Here is a 26,575-nt window from a genome sequence, read left to right on the forward strand (position 1 = left end):
TCAAGGCAATGCCATTACATGCCCTATTATATCTGTTTCCGTTGATCACTGAACCTCAAAACCTATTTTCCTTGCCAAGACCCAGTCACTGGGATTCAGCCCCAAACGCAGACATCTGCACAAACATCTTTGGCTTCATTCCAGTAGTATCAGAAGCACAGGAAAAGCATTCAGACTGATTTGAAAACAGGCTACGGAATTACTTTCAAATTTGAAATGGAAGAACTGTCGATAGCATTAGACAGATGGTAGGTGGAGCTGGAACTTTTCTGACAGAGGATAGACTCTTCCACTTCAATTTGGGATTTACATGGTAAACACATTAACTACTAAAGTACACTTCAACGTCCCGATGCTGTGTTCATGTGAGAGTAAAGCAGAATAATTTTAACGCTGGCATTCTTCTGTGAAATAGTCCACACCAAGAATGGTACGCACAGCAAACCACCATCCTTGTTGGCCCTTAAAAGTGAGCTAGTGAAAGGCTTTACCCCAGTAAAGGAGTCTATGACTCCCTGATTTTATGAATTCCTGTTTCTTGTGGGTTTTTTTGTCCTTCCTGCAAGGGAAATTAGAAAAGAAAACCTCTGCTAGAGATATACAGAAGCATAGAGCAGATGCCATTAAGATCTGATGTGAATGTATTTAGGAACAGCAGATTATATTTAGACTGGACTGGTTTTCTCATTTTGACAGCCACAGGGGCCTGTTCTGAAAGTTCTCCTGACCAGCTCCCACAAAGATTGATCGACTGAAAGGAGGAGGGAGGAGCGCTATAATGGCTCCAAAGGAGTTGGAATTAAAATGGAAACATAATGGTTCCACAGGAATTGTTAATGGGTGAGTCAAAGATTAGAATTTCTCAAGGCCTCTGAACAATCCCACAGGAAACTGCCACCTTTGCTGGAATTTTTCATTGGATAGTATCCCTTCCTCATGATTCGCTAGGAGCTGGTGTTTGCTTACAAAAAAGTCTGGAAATATTCAGGTCCATTCACGCCTTTCTCGATTCCCTTTACATAAATGACAGGCACAAAACCTGATATTTTCTTCTCACTCAATTTTGAACTCCAACTTCTCTCTCATTTTTTCTCCTTTCTCATTCATAATGAACCTTTTTCCCCTCAAGATATAGTTTCCTCCCACAGCTATCCATCAACCTTTCCCCTAGTAGTCTCTAAAAGGAAAATAAAATGAAAACCAGCTAAGGAAAAATAATTTTGCAAGCTGATTTGCTCATCGGTTTGACCTTTGAACAACAGAAAAAGAAACGGGTCCAGAGGGTTTTTTTTTAAATAAGCCATTGTTAAAACTGCAATTTTGTCACCTAAACCTGGGGAAACTTTCTCCTCACCCACATCTCCTTGCTGCCACTAGGCAGCTCAAACTTTCAATTGCTCTCCATATTATTGACCATACCCTTCTCTTGGAAACCTTATAATAGTAATGGCATTTATTGAGCGCTTACTATGTGCAAAGCACTGTTCTAAGCAATGAGCACTGTCCTAATCCAACCTTGGTTTCGCTGACACTGTCCTCTCCTGGATCTCCTCCTATCTCTCTATCTCCTCCTGCCTCTTTCATGGACTACCTCTCTTCCCCCCTCACCCTAACTGTAGGAGTCCCTCAGGGTAAGTTTTGGGTGCCCGTCTATTTTCCATCTACACCCACTCCCGTGGAAATGCATTGGCTTCAGTGGCTTCAACTACCATCTCTATGCCTGTGATTCCCAAATCTACATCTCCACTTGATCTCTCGCCTTTTCTGCAGTCTCACGTTTCCTCCTGCCTGCGGAACATCTCTACTTGGCTGTCAGACACCTCAAAATTAACATGTCCAAAACAGAGCTCCTTTATCTTCCCACCCAAACCCTGTCCTCCTCTTGACTTTCCCATCACTGTAGACAACACCACCAAACCCTGTCCTCCGCCCGACTTTCCCATCACTGTAGACACCATCTTCCCTATCTCACAAGCCCATAATCTTGCTGTTGTACTCGAACATCTCTTTCATTTAACTTCATATCCAATCTGCCACCAAATCCTGTCAGTTCAACCTTCACATCATCACTAAAATCTGCCTTTTCCTCATCATCCAAAATGCTGCTATATTTGTCTAAGCACTTGATTACTGCATCAGCCTCCTTGCTGACCTCCCTGTCTCCTACCTCTCCCCATTCCAGTATAATTCACTTTGCTGTCTGGATCATTTTTCTACAAAAATGCTCAGTCCATGTTACTCCACTCCTCAAGAACTTTGAGTGGTTGCCTAGCCACCTACACATCTAGCAGAAACTCCTAACTAGGCTTTAAAGTACTCAATCACCTTCCCTCCTCCTTACCTCTAGTGCCAACCTGCTAATGGTACCTCAATCTCATGTATCTCGTTGCCAACCTCTCACCACTCTCTGCCTCAGTCCCAGAACACCCTCCCTCTTCATATCTGACTGATGATCACTCTCCCTACCTTCAAAGCCTTATTGAGGGCACATCTCCTCCAAGAGGCCTTTCCCAACTAAGCCCTCATTTCCTCTTCTCCCACTCCCTTCTGTGTCACCCCATAATCAATCATCTTAATTGAACACTTACTGTGTGAAAACCACTTAGGGAGAGTACATTATAAAAGAGTTGGTAGACACGTTCCCTGCCCCTAGTGAGCTTACAGTCTAGTCTCTAGGCTGTTAATAATCTTAAGGACCAGGATTTATTTCCCAAGTCAATACTTTTAGGTGCCAACAGCAACAGGAAAATATCTTCTATATATTAATAGGAAACACTACTTTTGGTATAGCCTTTTTAAAGCAGGTAATATTATATTGTACAACTGAAAGAGTTCATTTCTAGAATCAGAAAACTTAAAAAAAATCAATCTATATTGTAACTTATACCTCCTACAGAGGTATAAGATTCTGAGGCATATGCATTTAACAACTTCATTTTATTATTTTTAAGCACTTATTGAATGTCTTCACAATTTCCAATACATATTAAGGGAGTTAATGAAATGATGTATGATGTTTTTCTTGATAAAACTTTTTATCTCAAGATAGAATTTTAAATTGTTTTCATAAGCCTTCTTGAAGTTAAACTGAATTGTACAGAATGACTGATTGTCAAGGATATCTGAACAAATGAGAAATTCATTTTATTCAGAAACCATTCAAGGATTTCTTGATATTCTTATTTAATTTGCTTCAAACCAGGAAGATAAGTTTTCCTTTGAGATACATTGCTAAAGAAATAAAAAGATTAATAAAAGCCGGGTAGGTTTCTGCATTCCTGCAGAGCTTGACATAAAGCCTTAATATTAGTCGGCTTCCTCTGCAACAATAAATATAGCAGAATGTTATGATAGGAGTGTTCGTGTCACAAATTTTCCTAGTCCCTCTCGTCCTGACCAGAAATTGAAAACTCTGCAGAGTGATTAGTATGGCAGGTGGAAAAAAAAATCCCTTGGTTCATGGTAGGATACATCTGTAATAAAGAAAGCAGGAACCAAAGGAAGAAATGAAGAGTTTAAGACCACCTGAAACCATTGTAGGAGAGATACTCCTTCCTGAAGGATGGACTGGTCATAAAATAATGTTAACATTGCTGAATCACAACGGTGATCAGCAGGTCAATTCTCAAAGCTCTGAAAGGGGTTTGAGGGAGCACATAAACTTGCTATTATTTGGAGGGTTAAATGAACACAGCTACACTAGAGGAAAATGCAGGGCATCTGCAGTACCTATTTGAACAATGCCATGTTATATTTCTAAACTGTGGCACTCATCTAGATTGGGCTAAATAGTCCCATATTTAAATAACTAGAAACCTCATAGTCATAAGGAAATCATCAGCTGCATTAAACTTTTAAGAACAATTATTGTGTGCAGAGTGCTGTTTTAGGCACTTGGGAACACATAAGAATAAAAGACATAATAATAACAATAACAACAATAATAATAATGATCATGACTGTGGTTTTTGTTAAGTGCTAAGCCCCAAGAATTGTACTAAGCACCTTGGGTAGATATAATCATCAGGCCCCACATGGTTCTCACAAATCTACGTAAGAGGGGGCATAAGTATTGTATGCTCATTTTGCAGATGAGGGGGTTGAAGCACAGAGAAGTTAAGTGACTTCCCCAAGGTCACACAGCAGGTAGCATTTAGAAATGAATAGACAAGTGGATATGCTCAGTACAGAGTAAGCATTCAATCAATCACTAAATCAATGGTGTTTATTGAGCATCTACTGCATGCTGAGCACAGTAATGAGCACTTAGGAGAATACAATAGAGTAAGTATTGACTTAGTGGCTCCTAGGAAAGCAGCATTTCCTAGTGGAAAGAGTATGGGCCTGAGAGTTGGAGGACCTGGCTTCTAATCCTGACTCGGCCACTTTTTTGCTGTGTGACCTTGGGTGAGTCATGATTTCTCTGTGCCTCAGTTACCTCATCTGTAAAATGGGGATTAAGACTTTGAGCCCTATGTGGAACAGGGACTATGTCCAAACCAATTATCTTGTGTCCGCCACAAAATTCAGTACAGTGGCTGGCACATAGTAAGCGCTTAACAGATACCATAAAAAAATACATGAGCCAGGGACATAAGATTTAGGCATAAAAGAGCCCTAAGCAGCATGGTTTAGGGGAAAGAGTACGGGCTTGGGAGTCAGAGGTCGTGGATTCTAATCCTGATTCTGCCATTTTTCAGCTGTGTGACTTTGGCCAAGTCACTTAACTTCTTTATGTCTCAGTTACCTCACCTGTAAAATGGGAATTAAGACTGTAAGCCCCACATGGAACAACCTTATTACCTTGTATCTACCCCAGTGCTTAGAACGGTGCTTGGCACATAGTAAGCGCTTCTCAAATACCATCATTATTCTTACTATCATAAAAACAGCAATAAAAATAGGAATAAAAATGCTGTTTTTATTACCTTGTATCCAGTACCAGTAACTGTTGGCGATATTGCCCTGCCATTAGATGTTGAGCTTGGTTTGTGGTGGCCAGGGTGAAACTACTTAAGAAGTTGGGTATTTCCTCTTCAGTAGGCTGAAGTCTTAAAGCCATATAGAAGGCTGGACATTAAAACTGTTTTTTACGGACCTTCAAGCTCCTTGGCTGGAGCTTGCCAAAGCCAAGACACACTACACCCTGCCTGACCATTTCCTAAAACCCATGGTGGTCTTCTTGATTTTGTTTTCTACTTTGGTATCTATCCATACATTGTTAGTGTACTGCAGATGGAACTATACATGATCCTTATGATATAAAGGAGTGTACTTAAGAAAAAAATGTCAAAATCTATGTCTTACAATATCTGTAGGTCAGTTATTCTTTAATAACTGTGGAGTCAAAGCAGAGGAAGTGTAATCTACACATTCAGATTCCTAAGAGGGTGGGTTTGCAAAGACTGCAAAAAAATCAATTATAATATTTACCTTGCCACTCAGAGGTTTTTACAGCCCAGCAGGGATTTACACAACCTTTTAGCTGACCACAGTGCAATAAACAGGTTTATCCCAAACACTTTATTTTCCCAAGAAAGGATCTAGTATTGGAACATATATGCCAGATATATGCAGGCATAAAAGTTCTGTAAGTATCCTCTGTACAAAGATACATTTAGGTAATCAGGATTATGAGGGCACCCACAAAATTTGAAATTACTCCAATTATTCTTCATTGCCCACTTCATGTTTATTATCCTCTGTGAAAAACTGTTCTTTGTTTAATCATATTGAATATACTTCGCTCCCAAATTTTCCCTTCTTTACCGATTGTTTTATGTCTTCAACACCGAGAGAGTTTGTTGTACCTTTCCCAGTTCTGATGACTCTGATTTCAAGTACAATTTAGTTCTTGAATAATGCATGTTTTGGCTAGAATACAAAGGTAGAATTAAAGAATGTAATTATCACAATCCCTTAGAGCATAAACTCCTGTGGGTAGAGTGTATCGCTTCTTTATTCTGTACTTCCCACGCTCCTACTTCAGTGCAGTGCACCAAGTTGGACTTCAGTAAGTACTACTGCTAATACTACTACAGTCTTTGTCTAGATATAATGCAAGGCAGAGTCAGAAAAACTAGTTATCATGTGAAGTCATATGTGTTGGACACGGCATGAGCATCCTAAAACAAATGTTTCTTAACTCAAGGTTTATCAGGGATGTGACCCCGATGTTATAGGAAGCAGCGTGGCTCAGTGGAAAGAGCAAGGCTTTGGAGTCAGAGGTCATGGGTTCAAATCCCAGCTCTGCCAATTATCAGCTGTGTGACTTTGGGCAAGTCACTTCACTTCTCTGTGCCTCAGTGACCTCATCTGTAAAATAGGGATGAAGACTGTGAGCCCCCCCACCGTGGGACAACCTGATCACCTTGTAATCTCCCCAGTGCTTAGAACAGTGCTTTGCACATAGTAAGAGCTTAATAAATGCCATCATTATTATTATTATTATTATAGGAAAATCGACCGTAAAAGCAAATGGAATGAGGACACTCAGGATATTTTGGGCCATCTTTTACCTTTTTTCCATACATGTATCCCATAACTATGGCTTCACATTTGAAAAAGACACCACTGATGGTGAAAAGTGAATGCTCATGTGGCGGAAAAGTTGAGTTTGGGACCCATTCACAGTCCTGGCCATTCTGTGCACACAAAAAGGTTGCCCCTTATTGTGTAGTAACACAGTGTTTGCAGCGCCTGATTCTGCTTTCTTGTTTTCCCCCTATTCCCTGTTCCCTTCAAAGCTTTTGCTTCAAAAGCACCACTCCTTCCTGGAGAGCATGATGCCATGCAGGTCCATTCTCTGCAACTGAAAGCTTTCATCTGGGATGCAGCAGTGTTTGAGGCATTGCTTTAGTCCACTGTATTTACTGAGTGCCTATTGTGTGCAGAGCACTGTACTAAGCACATGGGAGAGCTCTATCCAATGGTATAACAAACAGTTTCCCTGCCCACAACCAGTTTACAGTCTTTAAAGTGGTCCCTATGCTCTCCTGGGTTTCAGTTTTCCATTTTCAGATCTCCAATTAGCACCAGCAGTTTAGTTTTCCTGGTGGCATTTGTTCTCCTCGCATGTCCCAAAAAGTCTAGCTGGGTTAAGTCAGCAGAGCTTTGATGCTCCTTGAGGACAGGGATCATATCTACCAATTCTATTTTATTGTGCTCTCCCAAGTGCCTAGTACAGTGCAGTGCTCTATAAATACTAGTGATCGTTTGCTATTTGTTACTGAGAATGAAGAGCACAGGCTTGGGAGTCAAGAGGACGCAGGTTCTAATCCCGGCCCTGCCACTTGTCTGCTGTGTGACCTTGGGCAAGTCACAGCTTCCACATTTGGCTTCTGGGGAAGTTACACCCAGGCTACCTATGCACAAAACTTAAGTGGCAAGATAAAATCATAAACAATGAGGCTCTGGAAGTCTGTAAAACCACCAGGGTCAAAGTAATGATTGTTCCTTCACAGCTTTCCACAGCAGGGCAGGTGAGGAGAATGGACTAAGGCAACAAATCTAGACAACTTCTCGATGGTGAGTTGAAAAAGAAAACAATTAGAAAAGGAAAGTAGAAGAAAAACTTGAAGGACACAAAGGAGCAAATCCTCAAACACAGTGGCATAGCAGTGAAGGACTGGGGAAGAGCTACAGAAGACAGGATGGTATGGCAGACAACGATCAGAAATAGGGTAACTGTCTAAGAGCGGAGGCACTGGCTAGATTGTGACACCAAGAAAAGCAAAGGGCAATGTCGGTAAAAATACAGTAGTGGATTGGGCAATCTTAATGAGTCCTTGATGCATAAGGACTCAGTCACACATTAACCCTTCCACACACACACACACACACACTCTCTCTCTCTCTCTCTCTCTCTCTCTCTCTCTCTCTCTCTTGCTCACCAATAAAATGTCTTCCTCAGTTGGTCCATCTAGATGGATACATGGGCAGGGAATGTGCCAATCCAATTATATTGTACTTTCTCCAAGGTCTTAGTACAGAGGTCTGCGTACAGTAAGCACTCAATAAATCTTACTGACTGACTGGCTGGCAATTGTCAAAAAATACAGAACGTTAAAGTCATAAGTACACCTTACATTATATCCCTAGACACACCTTATTCATAGATACACCTTTCCTGCCTGTGGAATAGGAATATTGTCTACCAACTCCATTGTACTGGACTCCCCCAAGTGCAAAGTACAGTGCTTCACACACGGTAAGCACTCAATATATATATATTTCAATAAGAATCAAATCGAACAAACTTTACTTGGAAGCATCATTCGTTAGCTTAGCCACCTACCTTCTATGAATGTGAATGTTTGATTCCTTTAATTAATGTCATGCTTTACTGTGAGTGTTTACACTTGAAGGCAGTGAAGAGTTTCAAGTGTAGGATATTTTAGCTAGAAGACAATAACTATGATTATAAGTCATTACTCCTGCTTGAATTGCACCAAAAAGCAGATTCCCACTGCTCACATTGTTATTGAAATAATAATTACAAGCACATCAGGAAATACAAGTCAACATTCAAAGCAAAAGCAGTTAAAACATAGTGAGGAAGTGAACCTATAAAACTGATGCAACTCATACTTGTATTCTATGCTAAAGAGAGCCCCTAAAGGGCAGAGAAAATGCCCTTTCCTTAGCTTGTTGCTTGCCAATTATACTTGGTTACTTTTTATCACAAGCGGAGTGGACTATTTTGTGCATCTAGATTATGTAGTTTCTAAATAAGAACTTTTCTACTCATTGAATATGCATAAGATTAATTTTTTGAAGTACAATTCTTAATTACAGTGAATGGAACCTAGCTCGATCGGCTTTTTTGCCACGTTTATTACAAATATTGTTCAGTGAATTTGACCTCTTTGGGGTGTGCTATCTACTTACCATCATTGCGTAGTGTGAGGGGAGTTGGGGGGCTCAAAACCCGGGCATTCGTCACCGTGTTTTTTACGAGGCAAATGTAGCTGCCGACGTCTGCTGCCTGCACCTTGGAGATGTAGAGATTGCCTGTATCCTGGGAGATGAAGCGCCGACTATCTTCAACCACAAAGGAGGGGAACTCATTAAACACCCAACTGTAGGAGATCTCTGCAAATAGGTAAAAGGCAATTGTTTTTTTAAAAAATACAAAACAATGTTGTCACAGATACACACATTATATTCATCATCTTGTCATATGCTGTCGAGTCTTTTCCAACCCATAGCGACTCCTTGGGCATATCTCTTCCAGAATGGCCCAATTCTATCTGCAATCATTCTGGTAGTGTATCCACAGAGTTTTCTAGCCACTGGCACTTAATAATGATGGCATTTGTTAAGCGCTTACTATGTGCAAGCACTGTTCTAAGCGCTGGGGGGATACAAGGTGATCAGGTTGTCCCACGTGGGGCTCACACACATCTGCATTTTACAGATGAGGTAACTGAGGCTCTGAGAAGTTAAGTGACTTACCCAAGGTCACACAGCACACATACGGCAGAGCCTGGATTCAAACCCATGACCTCTGACTCCAAAGCCCGTGCTCTTTTCACTGAGCCACGCTGCTTCTCTAGTAAGCATGTAATAAGTAACACACACACACTGCCCCATGAACGCTGATTCTATCCTATATTTTATGGTATTAGACTGTGAGCCCACTGTTGGGCAGGGACTGTCTCTATATGTTGCCAATTTGTACTTCCCAAGTGCTTAGTACAGTGCTCTGCACACAGTAAGCGCTCAATAAATATGATTGATGATGATGATTACTGTGTGTTAAGCACTGGGCTAGATACAAGCTAATCAGGCTGGAAACAGTCCCTAACCCACACGTGACTCACAGTCTCAGTAGAAGGGAGAAGAGGTACTGAATCCCCATTTTGCAGTTGAGGAAACTGAGGGACAGAAAAGTTAAATGACTTGCCCAAGGTCCCATAGCAAGCAAGTGGCGGAGTCAGGATTGGGACCCAGGTTCTCTGGCTCAGAGAAGCAGTGTGGCTCAGTGGAAAGAGCCCGGGTTTGGGCGTCAGAGGTCATGGGTTCTAATCCCGGCTCCTTGTCAGCTGTGTGACTTTGGGAAAGTCACTCCACTTCTCTGTGCCTCAGTTCCCTCATCTGTAAAATGGGGATGAAGACTGTGAGCACCCCGTGGGACAACCTGATCACCTTTAACCTCCCCAGCACTTAGAACAGTGCTTCGCACATAGTAAGCACTTAACAAATGCCATTATTATTATTATTATTATTATTGTTATTGTTACTTAGAGATCCCCACACAATTCTCCTGAAAACCAATCAAAAATGGAATACGAGGAAGGACTATATTAAATTTTTCATTAAGGTCTCAGCAGGGTTCTCATTAGGTACATTCAGTTTCTTTCAGGTTTGAGGGCCATGGATCAAAGCTTATTTTCTGATCTGAGTAAATCTACCCCAGCACTTGGCACAGTCCTTGGCACACAGTAACCATTTAATTAAAAAAACCCACAATTATTATTATTAAAGCTGTGAAAAGATAAATAGGGCAGAGTCTACCCTCTTATAACAGATGGTGTTTTTATTTTGGTAATGTAAAAAAATTCAGAGGTAGGATTCCATCAGAGAAAGCACTGAAGTCCTGTTAAATTGTTTAGGATCACCCAATATGCTCTATTGAAAATAATACCCTTTTTTTAAGGGTTTTTTTTATATTTAGGAAACAACTGACTGGCAGATGATTTAAGTACCTGAAAGAAAACATTTAACCTAAATCAATCAATCAAAATACAGTGCTCACTGTTTTAATAGGGTTTGTATTAGTTTGTTATACAAAATGTTCTCATCCTCTCCCCTGCCTCCAAAAGAGTCAGATTTTCCAAAACAATTCTAGGTTCTTTTTATCCCTGTGCTTTTACACAATAACTGACAGAGATCTATTTTTTCTGCAACAACATAACCTCCACGCTACAGGTGAATCAGGTGTATTAGGAAAGGTAAATACATCACAGTTTCAAACCCACTGGGGTTGCCCCTGGCTCAGATATTAATGACCTGGCCAGGAGATATTCCTCCTCTCCATCCCCTCTTCCGCCCCCACCAAAAATGAATAAATAAAACAATTATAGAGAAAAAGTTCAGCTCTCATGAAACCCTATGCTACTTTCATTTCTCTCTTGATTTTTCAGGTTAAAATGTTTCAACACTCCAGGCCCATTTCTAGCATTATATTTTGCTACACTTGGTGGCCACCTGGTGAAATCTCACCCCACTGGCTTGCTTCTTTGGCTAAAGTTCCAAAATTCCAGTTGGTGATGAAATCCTTCAAGACATTTATTTTGAACAAAAAAACTTAATACAGGCTTTTAATAAACTAACACAAATCCACCAGGTGGCAGTGGGGACTGATCCCTATGATACCCTGGATTACAGAGGGGGAAAAAAAAGTAGATGGTATCAGAGACATATGATTTTCAATTTGTTTATAAAATCTTGCTTAGACCTCTAATTGGATTTTCTATGTGAAGCGGGAAAACTTGCCAGTCAGTGTGAAGCATGATACTGTTAAAAAATCTATGATACCCAAAATAATAGGAAGGAAAACTATTTCTGGACAAGCAGCATTACTAAGTAGTTGAAGTCCACACGATTTTTGTCAATTGTGCATATAGAAGTTAGAACGTCATCCACAAACAATAATAATAATAATAATAATAATAATAATAATTGGCATTTGTTAAGCGCTTACTATGTGCAAAGCACTGTTCTAAGCGCTGAGGAGGATACAGGGTGAGCAGGTTGTCCCACGTGGGGCTCACAGTCTTCATCCCCATTTTACAGATGAGGTAACTGAGGCCCAGAGAAGTTAAGCGACTTGCCCAAGATCACACAGCAGACATGTGGCGGAGTCGGGATTCGAACCCATGACCTCTGACTCCAAATGGGTGGACTGCATTGATTCCTTATTGACAGGGAACATGCCTGCCAACTCTGTTATACTGTACTTTCCCAAATGCTTAGTACAGTGCCCTGCATACAGAAAGTGCTCAGGAAATACAATTGATTGTTGAGCAGAAGAGATTCTCTGGGTGAGCGGTGATATAATAAGTCTGCCTGATCCCTACCTTCCTATAGCTCATGTAATTTCTCATAAATGTTCCATTTGCCGCAATGGCTTAACTAATACTCATTAATCCTCCATGCAAATCTTTAATGAAGGCAATTTATTTGTCACATTGGGATGCGCCATACAGAAACAGCAGCTATTATCTATTTATCAAGTGGCATTAAAACAGTTTCCTTTCTGCTCTAGAGGTTTTGTACCTATCGCTTCCCTGCCTGAGGAGGGGGAAAAATAGGAAACATATATTTGTCTTTGTTAATATGTAATCACTGCAATTAATCTTCAAATTTTTGTTTTACCCTAATTTCCATAAAAAGAAACTTCAGCTAGAAAGGTAAGTGAAATGTTCCACTTGCTGCTGAAAAGCAAGTTATCAACTTAGGGTGGAGTATTGCTCTGGGGCTTCTGCTGTACTTTCCCAAGTGTTTAGTACAGTGCATTGTATCTAGTCGGTGCCTCAATAAACATCATTCCTGTTATAATTGAGAACACGCAAACCCACAAACCAATACAGTTCCAGGGTAGTTGTTTAAATTTTCATGTATGTTTTTCAAATCAAAATATTATCCCTCCGGTTGTTAATTCTATGAAACCTCAGTTCAGTTTCTCATGGTTCATATAAAAATAGCAAATGCAACTTAATAATAATGATGGTATGTTTTAAGCGCTTACTATACGTAAAGCACTGTTCTAAGTGCTGGGGGGGCTACAAGGTGATCAGGTTGTCCCATGTGGGGCTCACAGTCTTAATCCCCATTTTACAGATGAGGGAACTGAGGCACAGAGAATTTAAGTGACTTGCCCAAAGTTACACAGCTGACAAGAAGTGGTGGAGGCAGGATTTGAACCCATGACCTCTGACTCCAAAGCCTGGGCTCTTTCCACCGAGCCACACTGCCTCTCAATTTAAGAGAAAGACAATGGGGGATTAGCAAAAATGAGGTAGACTGAAGAAATATTCAGATGCAGGGTTCGAGAACATTAATGGAATTTGGTCACAGGCCTATTCTACTGGCTTGGGTTCTGTTTCTAGAAGGACATGAAATCAAGCCAAAAGCCCCTGCAGAAATGAAAGAAAAAAATCAGCTATACCAACAGGAAGACAGGTTGAGCTGACAAATGGATTCCTTCAAGATGTGGATGGCACCCCCATAAAATCCTTTAGGGAGAGAGTCATTTTTGTAGCCTTTAAGATGGACTATCTGAAGGCTTCTTCTGTGTTCCCCAGACCATACTTTACGAGACTAGGAATGTCGAACAAGAACTTAAAAGGAATGCATGACATTTGGGAAAATATCCAAGGGCCAGCCAGCTCACATTGTACAACAAGGCTGAGGCCCAAAGGATGGCAGTACAAAAGGTAGAATCTGTAATTATGAATAGTGATGAAAGGGATTTGGAATCCCATTATTTAAATTGCTTCAGTGGGGTAAAAATCTTGAAGGATATGCAGGAAGCATCCAGTCATTTCTCAGAATAGATAAAATCTTCCATGGCTTTTAATGAAAATGGTGACCTGGAAAAATGGTAGATAGAAAGCTCTGGATAATGCATTTTTTGACTTTAATTTGCACAGGAGCATAGAGTCACAGCTAATCCCCCAAAATGGATGTTAGCAAGGGCAGGCCATCATTTCTTATATTTTCACTAGCTTTGTTGTTTTCTGAATGCCATTTACAGTTATTTCCACTTTGTTCAGTTTTTATATTAGTTTCATCTCAGCCTGATCTTTCATTTTAATTGCAAAAACACCACCATCAAAATGGATGCCTTAATGTATTTGAGGGGAAAAAAAAGACCATAATTTCCAGGGGTGGGTATTGGCTCTAGGATAACACTACCACAGTACAAATCTTATTAGCTTTCTAAACAAAATCCTTGGATAGAATTTTAACAATTTTAAAACCCAGCATGATAACTGTGCTTTACAAAGTGGGCAAGCACTCTAGTCTACTCTGATATTATCGTCAATGATTATATGTTGTAAAAAAGCTTATTTAAGAAAGGTGACCAAAGAGATTTTTAATAACATTGGCGGCCCTGGGATATTCCCACAAATGAATATTTTATTATTATCAGAAGTTACCCTAGCTTCTTTATTGAGATCACTGGGCTGCTCTTCTATCTGGGACCATTCAGATTTTAATATGAATTTTAAAGAACAGCATTTTTCTTAGTTTCTCTCATATCTAACTTCTCCCACCTTAATTTTATTAAATAGCCATTCCACAACACACATACATTTTTTTTGAAAACAGCAATCTTCATTTAGCTCAATGTGAATAGAATATAAGAATAAGAAAGCAAAAGGATGAAAGAGACTTAGCTTCTTGGGGGCAGGTATCATGTCTACCAATTGTCTTTTATTCTCTTAAGGGCTTGGTATAGTGCTTTACACAGAGTAAGCATTATTGATTGATTAAATGAGGAAGAGGGGAAAACAAGAGGAGACAGAAAAGGGTGAGGGAAAGAAGAGGGAGGAGAAATATGAGGTGGAGAGGTAAAGGGACAAAGGGCTTGGCTCAGTGGAAAGAGCCCGGGCTTTGGAGTCAGAGGTCATGGGTTCAAATCCCAGCTCTGCCACTTGTCAGCTGTATGACTTTGGGCAAGTCACTTCACTTCTCTGGGCTTCAGTTACCTCATCTGTAAAATGGGGATTAAGACTGTGAGCCCCCCCCCCGCCCCCCCCCCCCCACGGGACAATGGGATAATCTGGTCACCTTGTAACCTCCCCAGTGCTTAGAACAGTGCTTTGCACATAGTAAGTGCTTAATAAATGCCATCATTATTATTATTATTAAGGGGGAGTAGGAAGAGAAGCAGAATGATGTAGTGAATAGAGCACGGGTCTAAGAGTCAGAAGGTCATGGGTTCTAATCCAGGATGTGCCACTTGTCTGCTGTGTGATCTTGGGCAAGTAACTTCACTTCTCTGTGCCTAGGTTACCTCATCTGTAAGCTCTAATAATAATGATGGCATTTATTAAGTGCTTACTATTGTTCTAAGGACTGATAATAATGATGGCATTTGTTAAGCGCTTACTATGTGCAAAGCACTGTTCTAAGCGCTGGTGGGGATACAAGGTGATGAGGTTGTCCCATGTGGGGCTCACAGTCTTAATCCCCATTTTACAGATGAGGTAACTGAGGCTCAGAGAAGTGAAGTGACTTGCCCAAGGTCACACAGCAAACATGTGGCGGAGCCAAGATTCAAACCCATGACCTCTGACTCCAAAGCCCGTGCTCTTTCCACTGAGCCACGCTGCTTCTCTAGACTGTAAGCTCCTTGTGGACAGGGAATGTCAGTGCTTATTGTTGTACTGTACTTTCCCAAGCCCTTAATACAGTTCTCTGCACATAGTAAGCACTCAATAAATACGATTAATTGAATGAATGAATGAGATTGAGACTGTGACCCCCAAATGAGACAGGGACTTTGTCCAACCCTATCTGCTTATATCCACCTCAGCGTTTAGTACAGTGCCTGACACATAGTAAACTTTAAAATACCACAATTATTATTATTAAGAGGTCAAATTATTGGTCAAGAATAGATTTAGCTGTGTTGGCATTATCCTAAAGGCATTATGCCTTTAATTCTAATTTACCTGTCACTAAGGTTGGTTGTTGGTAACAACTGGCAAACAGTGGTTTGTAAAAAAAAAAAAAAACAATTGAGAGGCACTAACAGATGAGGATATGGATTTTCATTTTATTTTACATGTTCTACTTTACACAGAGATGTTGGAAAATATCCATAAGAAGGTAGGTACTTTTCCTTAGGGGAAAACAGCTTTCCATTAATAAGCTTGCTATCATTCTCCTCCATTTGTCAAGTTCTAGCTGATAACCAAAAACATGCCTCAAAGGCAGGAAAGTTACAGGATGGAAGGCAAAATTCTCAGGTCATTGTAAAACAAATTAGTGGCCAATGCACTAAGCCTCCCCTTTCCTTATCTATTCCATCCCCTTCAAAGGGCTATGAAACAGGCAGCCAGTGTAATAGCTGTTGACATGGGCAAGGCCGCAGGATATAGCTAACCTTCCCTATGGCAAATTCTGTCAGGATTGTCCATTTTCCCCCACATTATGTCCTCGCTTAATTGGGTAGAGTCAGCCAGTTTTCTCTTTCCACATTTCCACACTTTCATTTTCCCTGAGGGAGAAAACTGTTCCAATGAGTGATCCACCACCTCTAAGGACACACCTTTTTTGGTAATTATCTTACATTTTTGAGAGAAAATATTAAGAATCCCACAAGGAAAAATATTTCTATTGCTCATCTCGGGAACTGATTTGCTGGGTGCTTCTGAAAACAGAACCGTTCATTCAATCGTATTTATTGAGCGCTTACTGTGTGCAGAGCACGGTACTGCTTGGGAAGTACAGGTCAGAAGCATCTACCTGAATGGCATGCTGCACAGAAAAAGATCCTTTAATCATAGGTTATCCACTTATTTAAGATCCGGGTGTGTAGGATTCCAATTTGGGAAGGCATGGTGGAAAACTCATGATTTTTGACTCATCTAAGCACCCAGGTGAATTGAGAAACATGCTAGAACCTCACAAATTATTTATATTCTACCAGAACTACAGAGAAATGAAGTTATAAGCCATCCCTGACTAAGCCCTCCTTTCTATTTCTTCCACTCCCTTCTGTGTCTCTCTGACTTGCTCCCTTTATTCATCCCCACTCCCAGCCCCACAGCACTTATGTACACAGCTGTAATTTATTGATTTACATTCATGTCTGTCTTTCCCACTAGACTGTAAGCTCATTGTGGGCAGGGAATGTGTCTGCTATATTGTTATACTGTACTCACCCAAGGGCTTAATACAGTTGTCTGCACACAGTAAGTGCTCACTAAGTACTATTGTTTGAATGATCACCTTACCTAGATTTCATCTAGAGCTGCCAACCTCTCACCCACAGCCAGCCTCTGCCCTGGAAAGCTCTCGCTCTTCATATTCGACAGACAATGACTCTCCCCACCTTCAAAGTCTTATTGAAGGCACATCTCCTCCAAGAGGTCTTCCCCGACTAGGACCTCATTTCCTCTTCTCCCACTCCCGACTGTGTCATCCTTGATTTGCACCCTTTACTCACCTCTCCCTCAGCCCCACAGCACTTTACGGATCTGTAATTTATTTATATTAATGTCTGTCTCCCTTTCTAGACTACAGGCTCATTGTGGATAGGGAACGTATCTGAACTCTGTTACACTGTATTCTCCCAAATGATTAGCACAGTGCTCTGCATACAGTAAGTGCTTAATAAATACAACTGATTGATTGCTAGTGTAGTAGTACTAGCAGGAGCCACGCTTATTGAGCATCCACTTAGTGAAATTAGTTTTATGTTTATGAATTACGGTATTTGTTAAGCACTTACTAAGCATTCTTCTAAGCACTGGGGTGGATGCAAGTTAATTAGGTTGGACACAGGCCCTGTCCCACATGGAGCTCACAGTTTAAGTATGAGGGAATACTGGGATTTTAACCTCCATTGGGCAGTTGATGAAACTGAGGCACAGAGAAGTGGAGTGACTTGCCCAAGGTGATAGAGCAGGCAACTGGTGGAGCTGTGATAAGAAGCCAGGTTCCCTGATTCCCAGGCCCAGGATCTTTCCATTACGCCTTGCTACTTCTCAGGCACCCCATCCAGTGATCTGCACACAGTAGACTGTAAGCTCCTTGAGAACAGGAATTGTGTCCACCAACTCTACTGGATCAGATCAGGGCTGTTGGAGGGTACAGAGCAGTCTCATACTCCCTAACTACAAGGAGCTTCTCATGATGGAAACAAACATCACTATATACTCTTTACAGCTAGAGTGGTCTACACATGAATACTAAGGAGACTAGATAAATTCATAAATGCAAGAATTGGTTGAAGGAATGATAAGGCTCAGTGTGCTGGGAAATAAATCAGGGAGAGCTTCCTGAGTGAGGTGGGATGTTAGGAGAGGCTGTCTGTTGTAGAGAAGGAAGGAGTTCCAAGCTGGGTGAACAGTGTGAGCAAGGGGATGGGGCCTGGGGATTCGAGACTCAGGTGTGGGTGGAATTATAATAATAATAATAATAATTGCGATATTTGTTAAGCACTTTCTAAGGGCCAGGCACTATATTAACCACTTGGGGTGGATACAGGCAAATCAGGTAGGACACAGATCCTGTCCTGCATGGGGCTCACAGTCTTAATCCCCATTTTACAGATGAGGTAATTGAGGTACAGAGAAGTGAAGTGACTTGCCCAAGGTCACGCAGCAGAGAAGTGGCCGAACTAGGATTAGAACTCAGGTCCTTCTGACTCCAAGCCCTGTGCTCCATCCACTATGCCATTCTCCAGGTTGGTTAAGGAAGAATGAAGACAGAGAATTGGGGAATAGTGAAAGGAGTGGATAGGGAAGGAGGAGTCAGATGGTGGAGAGACTGACAGCACAAGTTTTTGCATACTCGGCTTTTTTGGCTTTTTAGATGTTTAAACAGGCCTTGGGCTCCCTGAGCATTGGGTATAGCAAACTCTAGTTTCCTGGTCAAGGCTGTCCTGCCCTCTGTAGATTGGTGTGGAGGAGGGTCAGAGAACAGAAGACTGGGATTGGTAGGACAATTGCATTGGGCAATGCAATACTCCAGCCTTGGCAAAGTAACTGCAATGATACTCCCTACATATGGTCAAGGAAGAAGGGAAAAGACAAGGGGGAACAAAACAGTAAAAGAGACAAGGCATCAGATGGGATGGAAGTGTGGGGCAAATGAAAGATTTTGGGAAGAGTTCTGACTGCCCTCGGGTGAGGAAAAGAGGATAGGTGGGGGAAAGTGAGTGGATGAGTATGTAGGAAGAATGGAGGATGAAGTGATCTGATGAGTGGGAGAGAGAAATTTGGAATTTACAGTCATATTGAAAATTTCAGCACTTTATATCTTATCCCTGTTTTTAAGTCCTATCTCTATGGAAGTACAACCTGGGGGACTAGCTTAATGTGAGCTCTGGAAGCTTTTCTGCCCAGAACAAAAATGCAGCCTCTATAAAAACATAGAGTTTAAGAATTGCCCTAATGCTGAAATACTGGGAAAATTGGTCTTTGATGCTGAGCTGGATGCTTGTTCTGGCAACAATCTAATTGTGTTGTAAGTACAACAGCACTCAGCAAGCACGCTGCACTGCCACTCCCGCTGATTCCTCTTCACTGGCTGCAGAGTGGTTTTACCGCCGCTCAGGTCTTCAGCAGGAGGGAGAAATAATGATTACTCCCACTGAACTGGGTAGGGAAGAAGAGGAGAGCTGGGAAACTGCAGCTCAAGGACTTCAGAAACACCTTCCCTTGCCGTAGGCCTGAGGGCAAATTAGGAGAGGAAAAAGGAAGCACCAAAAAGGACAGAAGAAGGAGAAGGCAGAAAGCCTGGGGAATATAGTACAAAGGCATCATTACGCGCTAGAACTAGATAGGTGAGATTTGGGACAGTGGGGTTGGTGAGGGAGTGAGGTGGACAAGGTAATACAAAACGAAGACAATCGAAGGAAAAAGTGCAGGCATAGATCAGAAGTTTTGGACAAGTGCTTTTTAAAAAGCACAAGAGTTGAGTGGCTTATAAGGAATAGAAGGAGAAGGCCTTCAGAGAGATTGCAAGCTGAACTCAGAAATACACCTAAGAACAGGCCGGAGAATGGAAATGCCACCCCAGTGGAATGCACATAAATAAAGGCAAAAAGAGAACAGTGCAAAGAATCCCATGTTTTGTTTAGAAAATATTACCTAAAATCCCACATCTACTCTGGGATATTGGTTTAGAAAAATGAATTTTTTCCTGTGTCAGTGAGCCATTCTGATGATCAAAAACTCAAGAGAATAAGGGTGATATCTATATTGATTTCAGCATCACTAGTATTAAACATGATCTATTCCTTTCTGGTGCGAAGATTTTATCAAAAAAAGGGAAAGATTAGGTACAGGAAGAAAAGCACTGCATCTATCGAGGAAAAGGTGTCCATTCATTCATTCAATTGTATTTATTGAGCGCTTACTATGTGCAGAGCACTGTGCTAAGCACTTGGGAAGTACAAGTTGGCAACATATAGAGACAGTCCCTACCCAACAATGGGCTCACAGTCTAGAAGGGGGAGACAAACAACAAAACAAAACATGTAGACAGGTGTCAAAATCATCAGAACAAATAGAATTAAAGCTATATGCAAATCATTAACAAAGTAAATAGAATAGTAAATATGTACAAGTAAAATAAACACAGTAATAAATCTGAAAAAATATATACAAGAGCTGTGGGGAGGGGAAGGAGGTAGGGTGGGGGGGATGGGGAGGAGGAGAGGAAAAAGGGGGCTCAGTCTGGGAAGGCCTCCTGGAGGAGGTGTGCTCTCAGTAGGGCTTTGAAGGGAGGAAGAAAGCTAGCTTGGCGAATGTGTGGAGGGAGGGCATTCCAGGCCAGGGGAAGGACGTGGGCTGGGGGTCGATGGCGGGACAGGCGAGAACGAGCTACAGTGAGGAGGTTAGTGGCAGAGGAGCAGAGGGTGTGGGCTGGGCTGTAGAAGGAGAGAAGGGAGGTGAGGTAGGAGGGGGCCTTGAAGCCGAGAGTGAGGAGTTTTTGCTTGATTTGTAGGTTGACAGGCAGCCACTGGAGATTTTTGAGGAGGGGAGTGACATGCCCAGAGCGTTTCAGTACAAAGATAATCCAGGCAGCAGAGCCAAGTATAGACTGCAGTGGGGAGAGACACTTGACTTCCACATCTGCTTCCTCACTGACCTCTCAGCTTCCTGTCCCTCCTCACTCCAGTCCACTGAGCTACATGGATCATTTTTCTTAAACACTTCAGGCCACATGTCCACATTCAAGAACTTTCAACCGTTGCCTATTCACCTCCACTTCAAACAGAAATTCCTTACCATCGGCTTCATAGCACTCAATCAGCTAACTCTATCCTACCTCACTTCACTGATCTACTACAGTTCAGCTGGCACATTTTGCTCCTCTAGCACCAGCTGAATCACTGTACTCCATCTCATTTATTTCACCTCTAACCCCTTTCCCACATCCTCCCCTAGCCTGGAACTTCCTTTCTCTCCATATATGTCAGACCACCACTTTCACCCACCTTCAAAGTATTATTAAGGTTGCATCTCCTCCAAAAGACCATCTGCAATTGAGCCCTTCTTTTTCACTGGCTCCTTCTCCCTTCTGCATCATCTGTGTAGTTGGATCTGTGACTTTTGGGCATTTGATATTCATCCCACTCTCAATCCCACGGCACTTGGAGAAGCAGTGTGGCTTACTGGAAAGACCATGGTCTTGGGAGTCAGAGGTCGGGAGTTCTAATCCCGGCTCCGCCACCTGTCAGCTGTGTGACTTTGGGCAAGTCACTTAACTTCTCTGTGCCTGTTACCTCTTCTGTAAATTGGGGATTAAGACTGAGGCCCCCGTGGGACAACCTGATTACCTTGTATCTACCTCAGTACTTAGAACAGTGCTTGGCACATAGTAAGTGCTTAACAAATACCATTATTATTATTATTACTTATGTATATATCTTTAAATTATATATTATGAATCATCTATTTATATTAGCATCTGCATTCCCCTCTAGACTTTAAGCTGACTGCGGGCAGGGAACAGAAAACTATATTGAACTCTCCCAAGAACTTAGTGCGATGCTGTGCACATAGTAATCCTTCAATAAATGCTACTGACTGAAAAGAAAATATATCTCTCATACGTTTCTAATATTTAGAATGCGTCTATTTAGAACTATTGCAAGATAGTAAAGCAACAATGTGCAATAGCCCTTATCTCAAGTGTCTCCACATGCAAAATACATCTTCGAAGAAAGAGCCTGCAATTAGCCTTCTATAAAAGGGGAAACAAATACACACATTTAGAATGATGCAGCCCTATGAATCTCTAACAAAAACTAAAAAAAGCTTTGATTACCATTATTAATTGCCCAAATGAAAACATTAATTCCTAGTACAACAAAATTTTGGGATGAAAATGCCTATTTATTTCCAATTCCTCTGTGCTGAGTTTGGTGATTAGGGTGATAACAACTGAATAAGCCCCTTAATGATCTTCTTCAAATCATCATAATAAAGAATGATGATATTGTCTTTAGACACATGGAGAAAAAAACTGCTTAAGATATGCCTAGTGGACTAAAGCTGCCTATATTTTTTGTAGATGTTGATGAGGACCGTGTGGCTATCCAGGAAGGCATACCACACTTCTGAAGACTTAAGTGGGGGCCCAGGAGTCAGAAGGTCATGGGTTTTAATCCTGCTCTGCCATTTGTCTGCTGTGTGACTTTGGGCAAGTCACTTAACCTCTCTGGGCCTCAGTTCCCTCATCCGTAAAATGGGGATTAAGACTGTGAGCCCCGTTTGGGGCAGGGACTGTGTCCAACCCAATTATCTGGTATCTTCCCCAGCACCTACAACAGTGCTTGGCACACAGTAAGCACTTAATAAATACCGTAATAATTATTATTATCTTTAAGATTCCACTGAACAATGGTTGTTAAATTAAAACTCTGATCCCAAGTGAATTCTGGCTCTCTGCTTATAACCAAGGAAATTCTGGCCTTATCTATGTGAGGTGACCCACTAATTAGGGTTAGACTTGCTGTTGCAGGGAGGGAAATGGGTTTTGGTATTTCCTCCAATTTGTAGCTGCTGGCCAAATGGTCACATGACCATTAGTAAGTTGAGGCCAGCAGTCTTCCCAAGATTTTCACAGAGGCTAAAATCTAAACATCACGGGATGGTGACGTCAAGTTGCTAGGTCAATCTGGGTGTGTGCTGTCATTTACTTCCAAGAGAGAGCCAGCAATGCCTATAATAAGCTGTTTGCCCATAGGACCAATCAATCAATGGTTTTTATTGAGCGTTTACTGTAGGACAGTAGGATACAGGAGAATTATTGGACAAGCTCTCTGCCTGTGGTGAGCTTACTGTCTAGAGGGGCACCACTGAATAAAAACAGTCAGCCTGCCCTCAAAGAATGACCAGCGTGACACATTCAAAAATCAGAGGAGAGGAATATATTTTATCAAGCACTTTAGAAGAAGGGGGTTCTCTAGAATAATAATAATAGTGGCATGTGTTAAGCGCTTACTATGTGTCAGTCACTGCATTAAGTGCCGGGGTGGATACAATAAGGTTGGACCCAATCCTTGTCCCGTGTGGGACTCTCGTCGCAATCCCCATTTTACAGATGAGGTAACTGAGGCATAGAGAAGTGAAGTGACTTGCCCAAGGCCACACAGCAGGCAAGTGGTAGAGCCGGGAATAGAACCTTCTGACTCTCAGGCCTGTGCTCTACAAACTACACCATGCTGCTTCTCAATAATGAGGTACTTATTGAACGCTTACTATATGCCAAGTACTGAACTAAGTACTGGAGTGAATACAAGCAAATGGGATTGGACACAGTCCCTGCCCCATGTGGGGCTCACAGCCTCAATCCCCATTTTCCAGACGAGGTAACTGAGGCACATAAAGAAGTAAAATGACTTGTCCAAGGTCACATAGTAGATGTGTGGAGGAGTCAGGATTAGATCCCATGATTTTCTGACACCAAGGCCCATGCTATCTCCACTTCGCCATGCTGCTTCTGGTATTTACCAATTCCATCATTCAGGAATCAGTCGATAGTATTTATTAAGCACCTTCTGACTACTGAACTTGGAAGAGTAAAATAGAGTGCAAAGGACAATCCCTGCCCTCGAAGACAAAGTAAATGGTGAAAGATTTTGAAACTGAAACTAGCCAAGAAGCTCACCTTGGACTTAAAACCTTGTTAATTTGTGTGAGAGGAGACTACGGAACCTGGACCATTTTACCTCACTAGAAAAACATGCGTTTCATGAAACAAATCAGTACCTTTGTGATTATTACAACCTTTCGTCCGTTTATTCATGCAGGACGGCAGGCTCCCTTTTCTTGCCTGGCTTTGAAATACATCCCTGACATACACCCGTCAATGCTTTGTGTTTATCTCTTTGGAAAATGATACCCCTTCAACTTGGAAGAATTAGAAAATGTCCACACATTTTTCCTTTCAATGTCATAACGTGGAATATAAAATAGTAAACCTCCTCAATAGCACCAAGGCCACGAGGCCAGCACAGAATTCTATTTTCCTTTGTCAAATATATCATATACCATATGTTTTACACTGAGAAAGTCCTTAAGCAACCTTAGAAATGAAGTATGTATATTCTCTGAATGACCAGTAATAATCACTAATAAAATAGAGATTAGCTTGAAGTTTCTTTTTCTAGAAACAATGTTCATATGAAAATCTAAAAAGTATATATTTATCAACTAGACACCGTACAAACATATTTTAAAGGTTATTCTGATCAATATTATTTCTTTCTTTATTGATTCTTTTATCAATCCAAAGCAGAAATAGAATGATTTGTAATGCCAAATAATTCTTAGTCTGCCAAGATTTGGATGGACCTGCTTTTTCTATTTTTCCTGGTCCAAAAAATAGCAACTAACAAGAAATAGCTCAATAATTAGGTTTGAAACTATTCAAATATTACCAATCAATGAATCAAGCATTGGAGGATTACATTGCTCTTGTTGGAAGCAAGAGTTTGGAAAAGGTAAGAAAATGAGAAAAATTCAAGGATGTTGAAAAAGCTTTTTGGAGAAACCAATCATTTTGGAGTTCAACCATTTCAAATGTTTTAAGAAATATACAAGGAACAAGAGAGGTAGGATCCTATGAATATAAGCAATGCAATTACTGTATCAAATTCATGATTCACCTAGCCCAAAAGAAACAGCATGGCCTAGCTTGTAGAACATGGGCCCGGGAGTCAGAGGGATGTGGGTTTGTGTCTGCTTTGTGACCCTGGGCAAATCACTTCACTTCTCTGTGCCTCAGTTTCCTCATCTGTAAAACAGGGATTGAGACCTGGAGACCTATGTGGGACATGGAACGTGCCCAACCTGAAATAGCTTGTATCTACCATATCTACCCCAGCGCTTAGTACAGTGCCTGGAGCATAGTGAGCACTTAACAAATACCATAAAAAAATCCCGTCACTCCACAATAGCTAAATAACATTTGGACGATCATTGTGATGATTGTCCTGCTTGAAATCTGACTTTAATGGTTATGGCAGTTTCACCTAACATTGCTAACTATGCCTAATACATGCCTATCGTTCTCTCTAGTTGTCCATCATAAATCTCTTATCAATCGATATTTCTACCCCCTTCAATACAGCTAGCATTTTTGGTCTGTTTCTTTTGTTTGTTCCCTTGAAGTTATGTCCTAGTATAAGACAGGCACATTTGGAAGACATATCAAATCTTTCTGTCACTTCAACAAATTCATAGCCAGGTTAAAAAAAAAAACCAACTCACGTACAATCCAATTGAAGTAGGATTGAGAACTAGTTATTCTACATTATACCCTTGAGGAGAGGCTGAGGACACGGAAAAATTGATTATTGAAGGATGTGATGTAATACATACTTGAACAAATACCTACTGAATCTTTTTAGAAGGTCATTTGTTATAGAACAAAATTTAACAAATTTTAATAATAACTATAGAAATCTGATTAATTCTCAATGACCTTGAATCCATTTTGTGCCACAGACTATTTTATTCTATACTACTAGGAAAGTTTAGGGTGGATTATTTTGTTATGATTTTAAAATAAAATATTATACGCATATTGCTTTTTTATTTTCGATAACCTTGTTAGAGATTTTGAATGCCTTCATTATACATTGCAGCACATTTCTTCTCTGTAGAACAGTACAATGCTGATTCCAGTTCAAAAGAATTAAAAAGAAAGCCTGTGTCTTGGCAATGAAAAACATTTAGGCATATGTGCTTAATGTTGTAGAAAAAAATTCTTTATTTGTGGAAGGAGAATAAAAGATAGTATCCACCATGTCATTTTTCATTTTCAAATGATACTAACAGTGCCTGGGATTGGCCTCTAAGGAAACATGGTAAATTATTTATTCACTGAGGTAATAGCCTTCACCCATCTATATCTATCTTAGAAATAGGTGGTGGGGAGAAGATGAGTGAATGAGATCTGAGAGGGAGAGAGTGAGAGACAGAGTCAAAGAGAGAGACCGAGGCAAAGAGAGACAGGGAAATAGTTGGAGGAGAAGAAAAGAGAAAGAGGGACATGTAGCAGGGAAAGAGGGTAAAAGGGATAGAGAGGAAGCAGTCATAGGTACATGGAAAAGTACAGTCCCACCTTTCCCTTCTCAGGAAGAGGCAGACTGGTTGGGATGGGTGAGGGCAAAGAATCGATGGTGCCAAGCGTGCATCCTTTCATTCTTAAAATTAGCAAGACTCCTAGAGGTTTAATCCCATCTCCAGGTTTGACAGTAGTCAGGAGATCTGGGTTTGAATCCCAGCTCTGCCACCCTCTGACCTTCACTGAACTTCTCTGTACTTCAGGTTCCCTCATCTGTGAAGTGGAGATTAAATACCTGTTCTAC

The 26,575-nt window shown here is 41.1% G+C and overlaps 1 protein-coding gene across 4 annotated transcripts in view; it reads right to left on the reverse strand.

Moving 5' to 3' along the window:
• Positions 1–26,575, reverse strand: part of CNTN5 (contactin 5) — a 665,146-nt gene that overhangs the window by 147,245 nt on the left and 491,326 nt on the right. For all 4 annotated transcript variants that reach the window (XM_038761846.1, XM_038761848.1, XM_038761845.1 and 1 more), the window contains one exon: positions 8,890–9,093. In XM_038761846.1, the coding sequence (XP_038617774.1) occupies positions 8,890–9,093 (204 nt within the window). The remainder of the gene's footprint in view (positions 1–8,889; positions 9,094–26,575) is intronic.

The sequence above is a fragment of the Tachyglossus aculeatus genome, chromosome 20 (assembly GCF_015852505.1).
Source record: "Tachyglossus aculeatus isolate mTacAcu1 chromosome 20, mTacAcu1.pri, whole genome shotgun sequence".
Taxonomy (NCBI): Eukaryota; Metazoa; Chordata; class Mammalia; order Monotremata; family Tachyglossidae; genus Tachyglossus; species Tachyglossus aculeatus.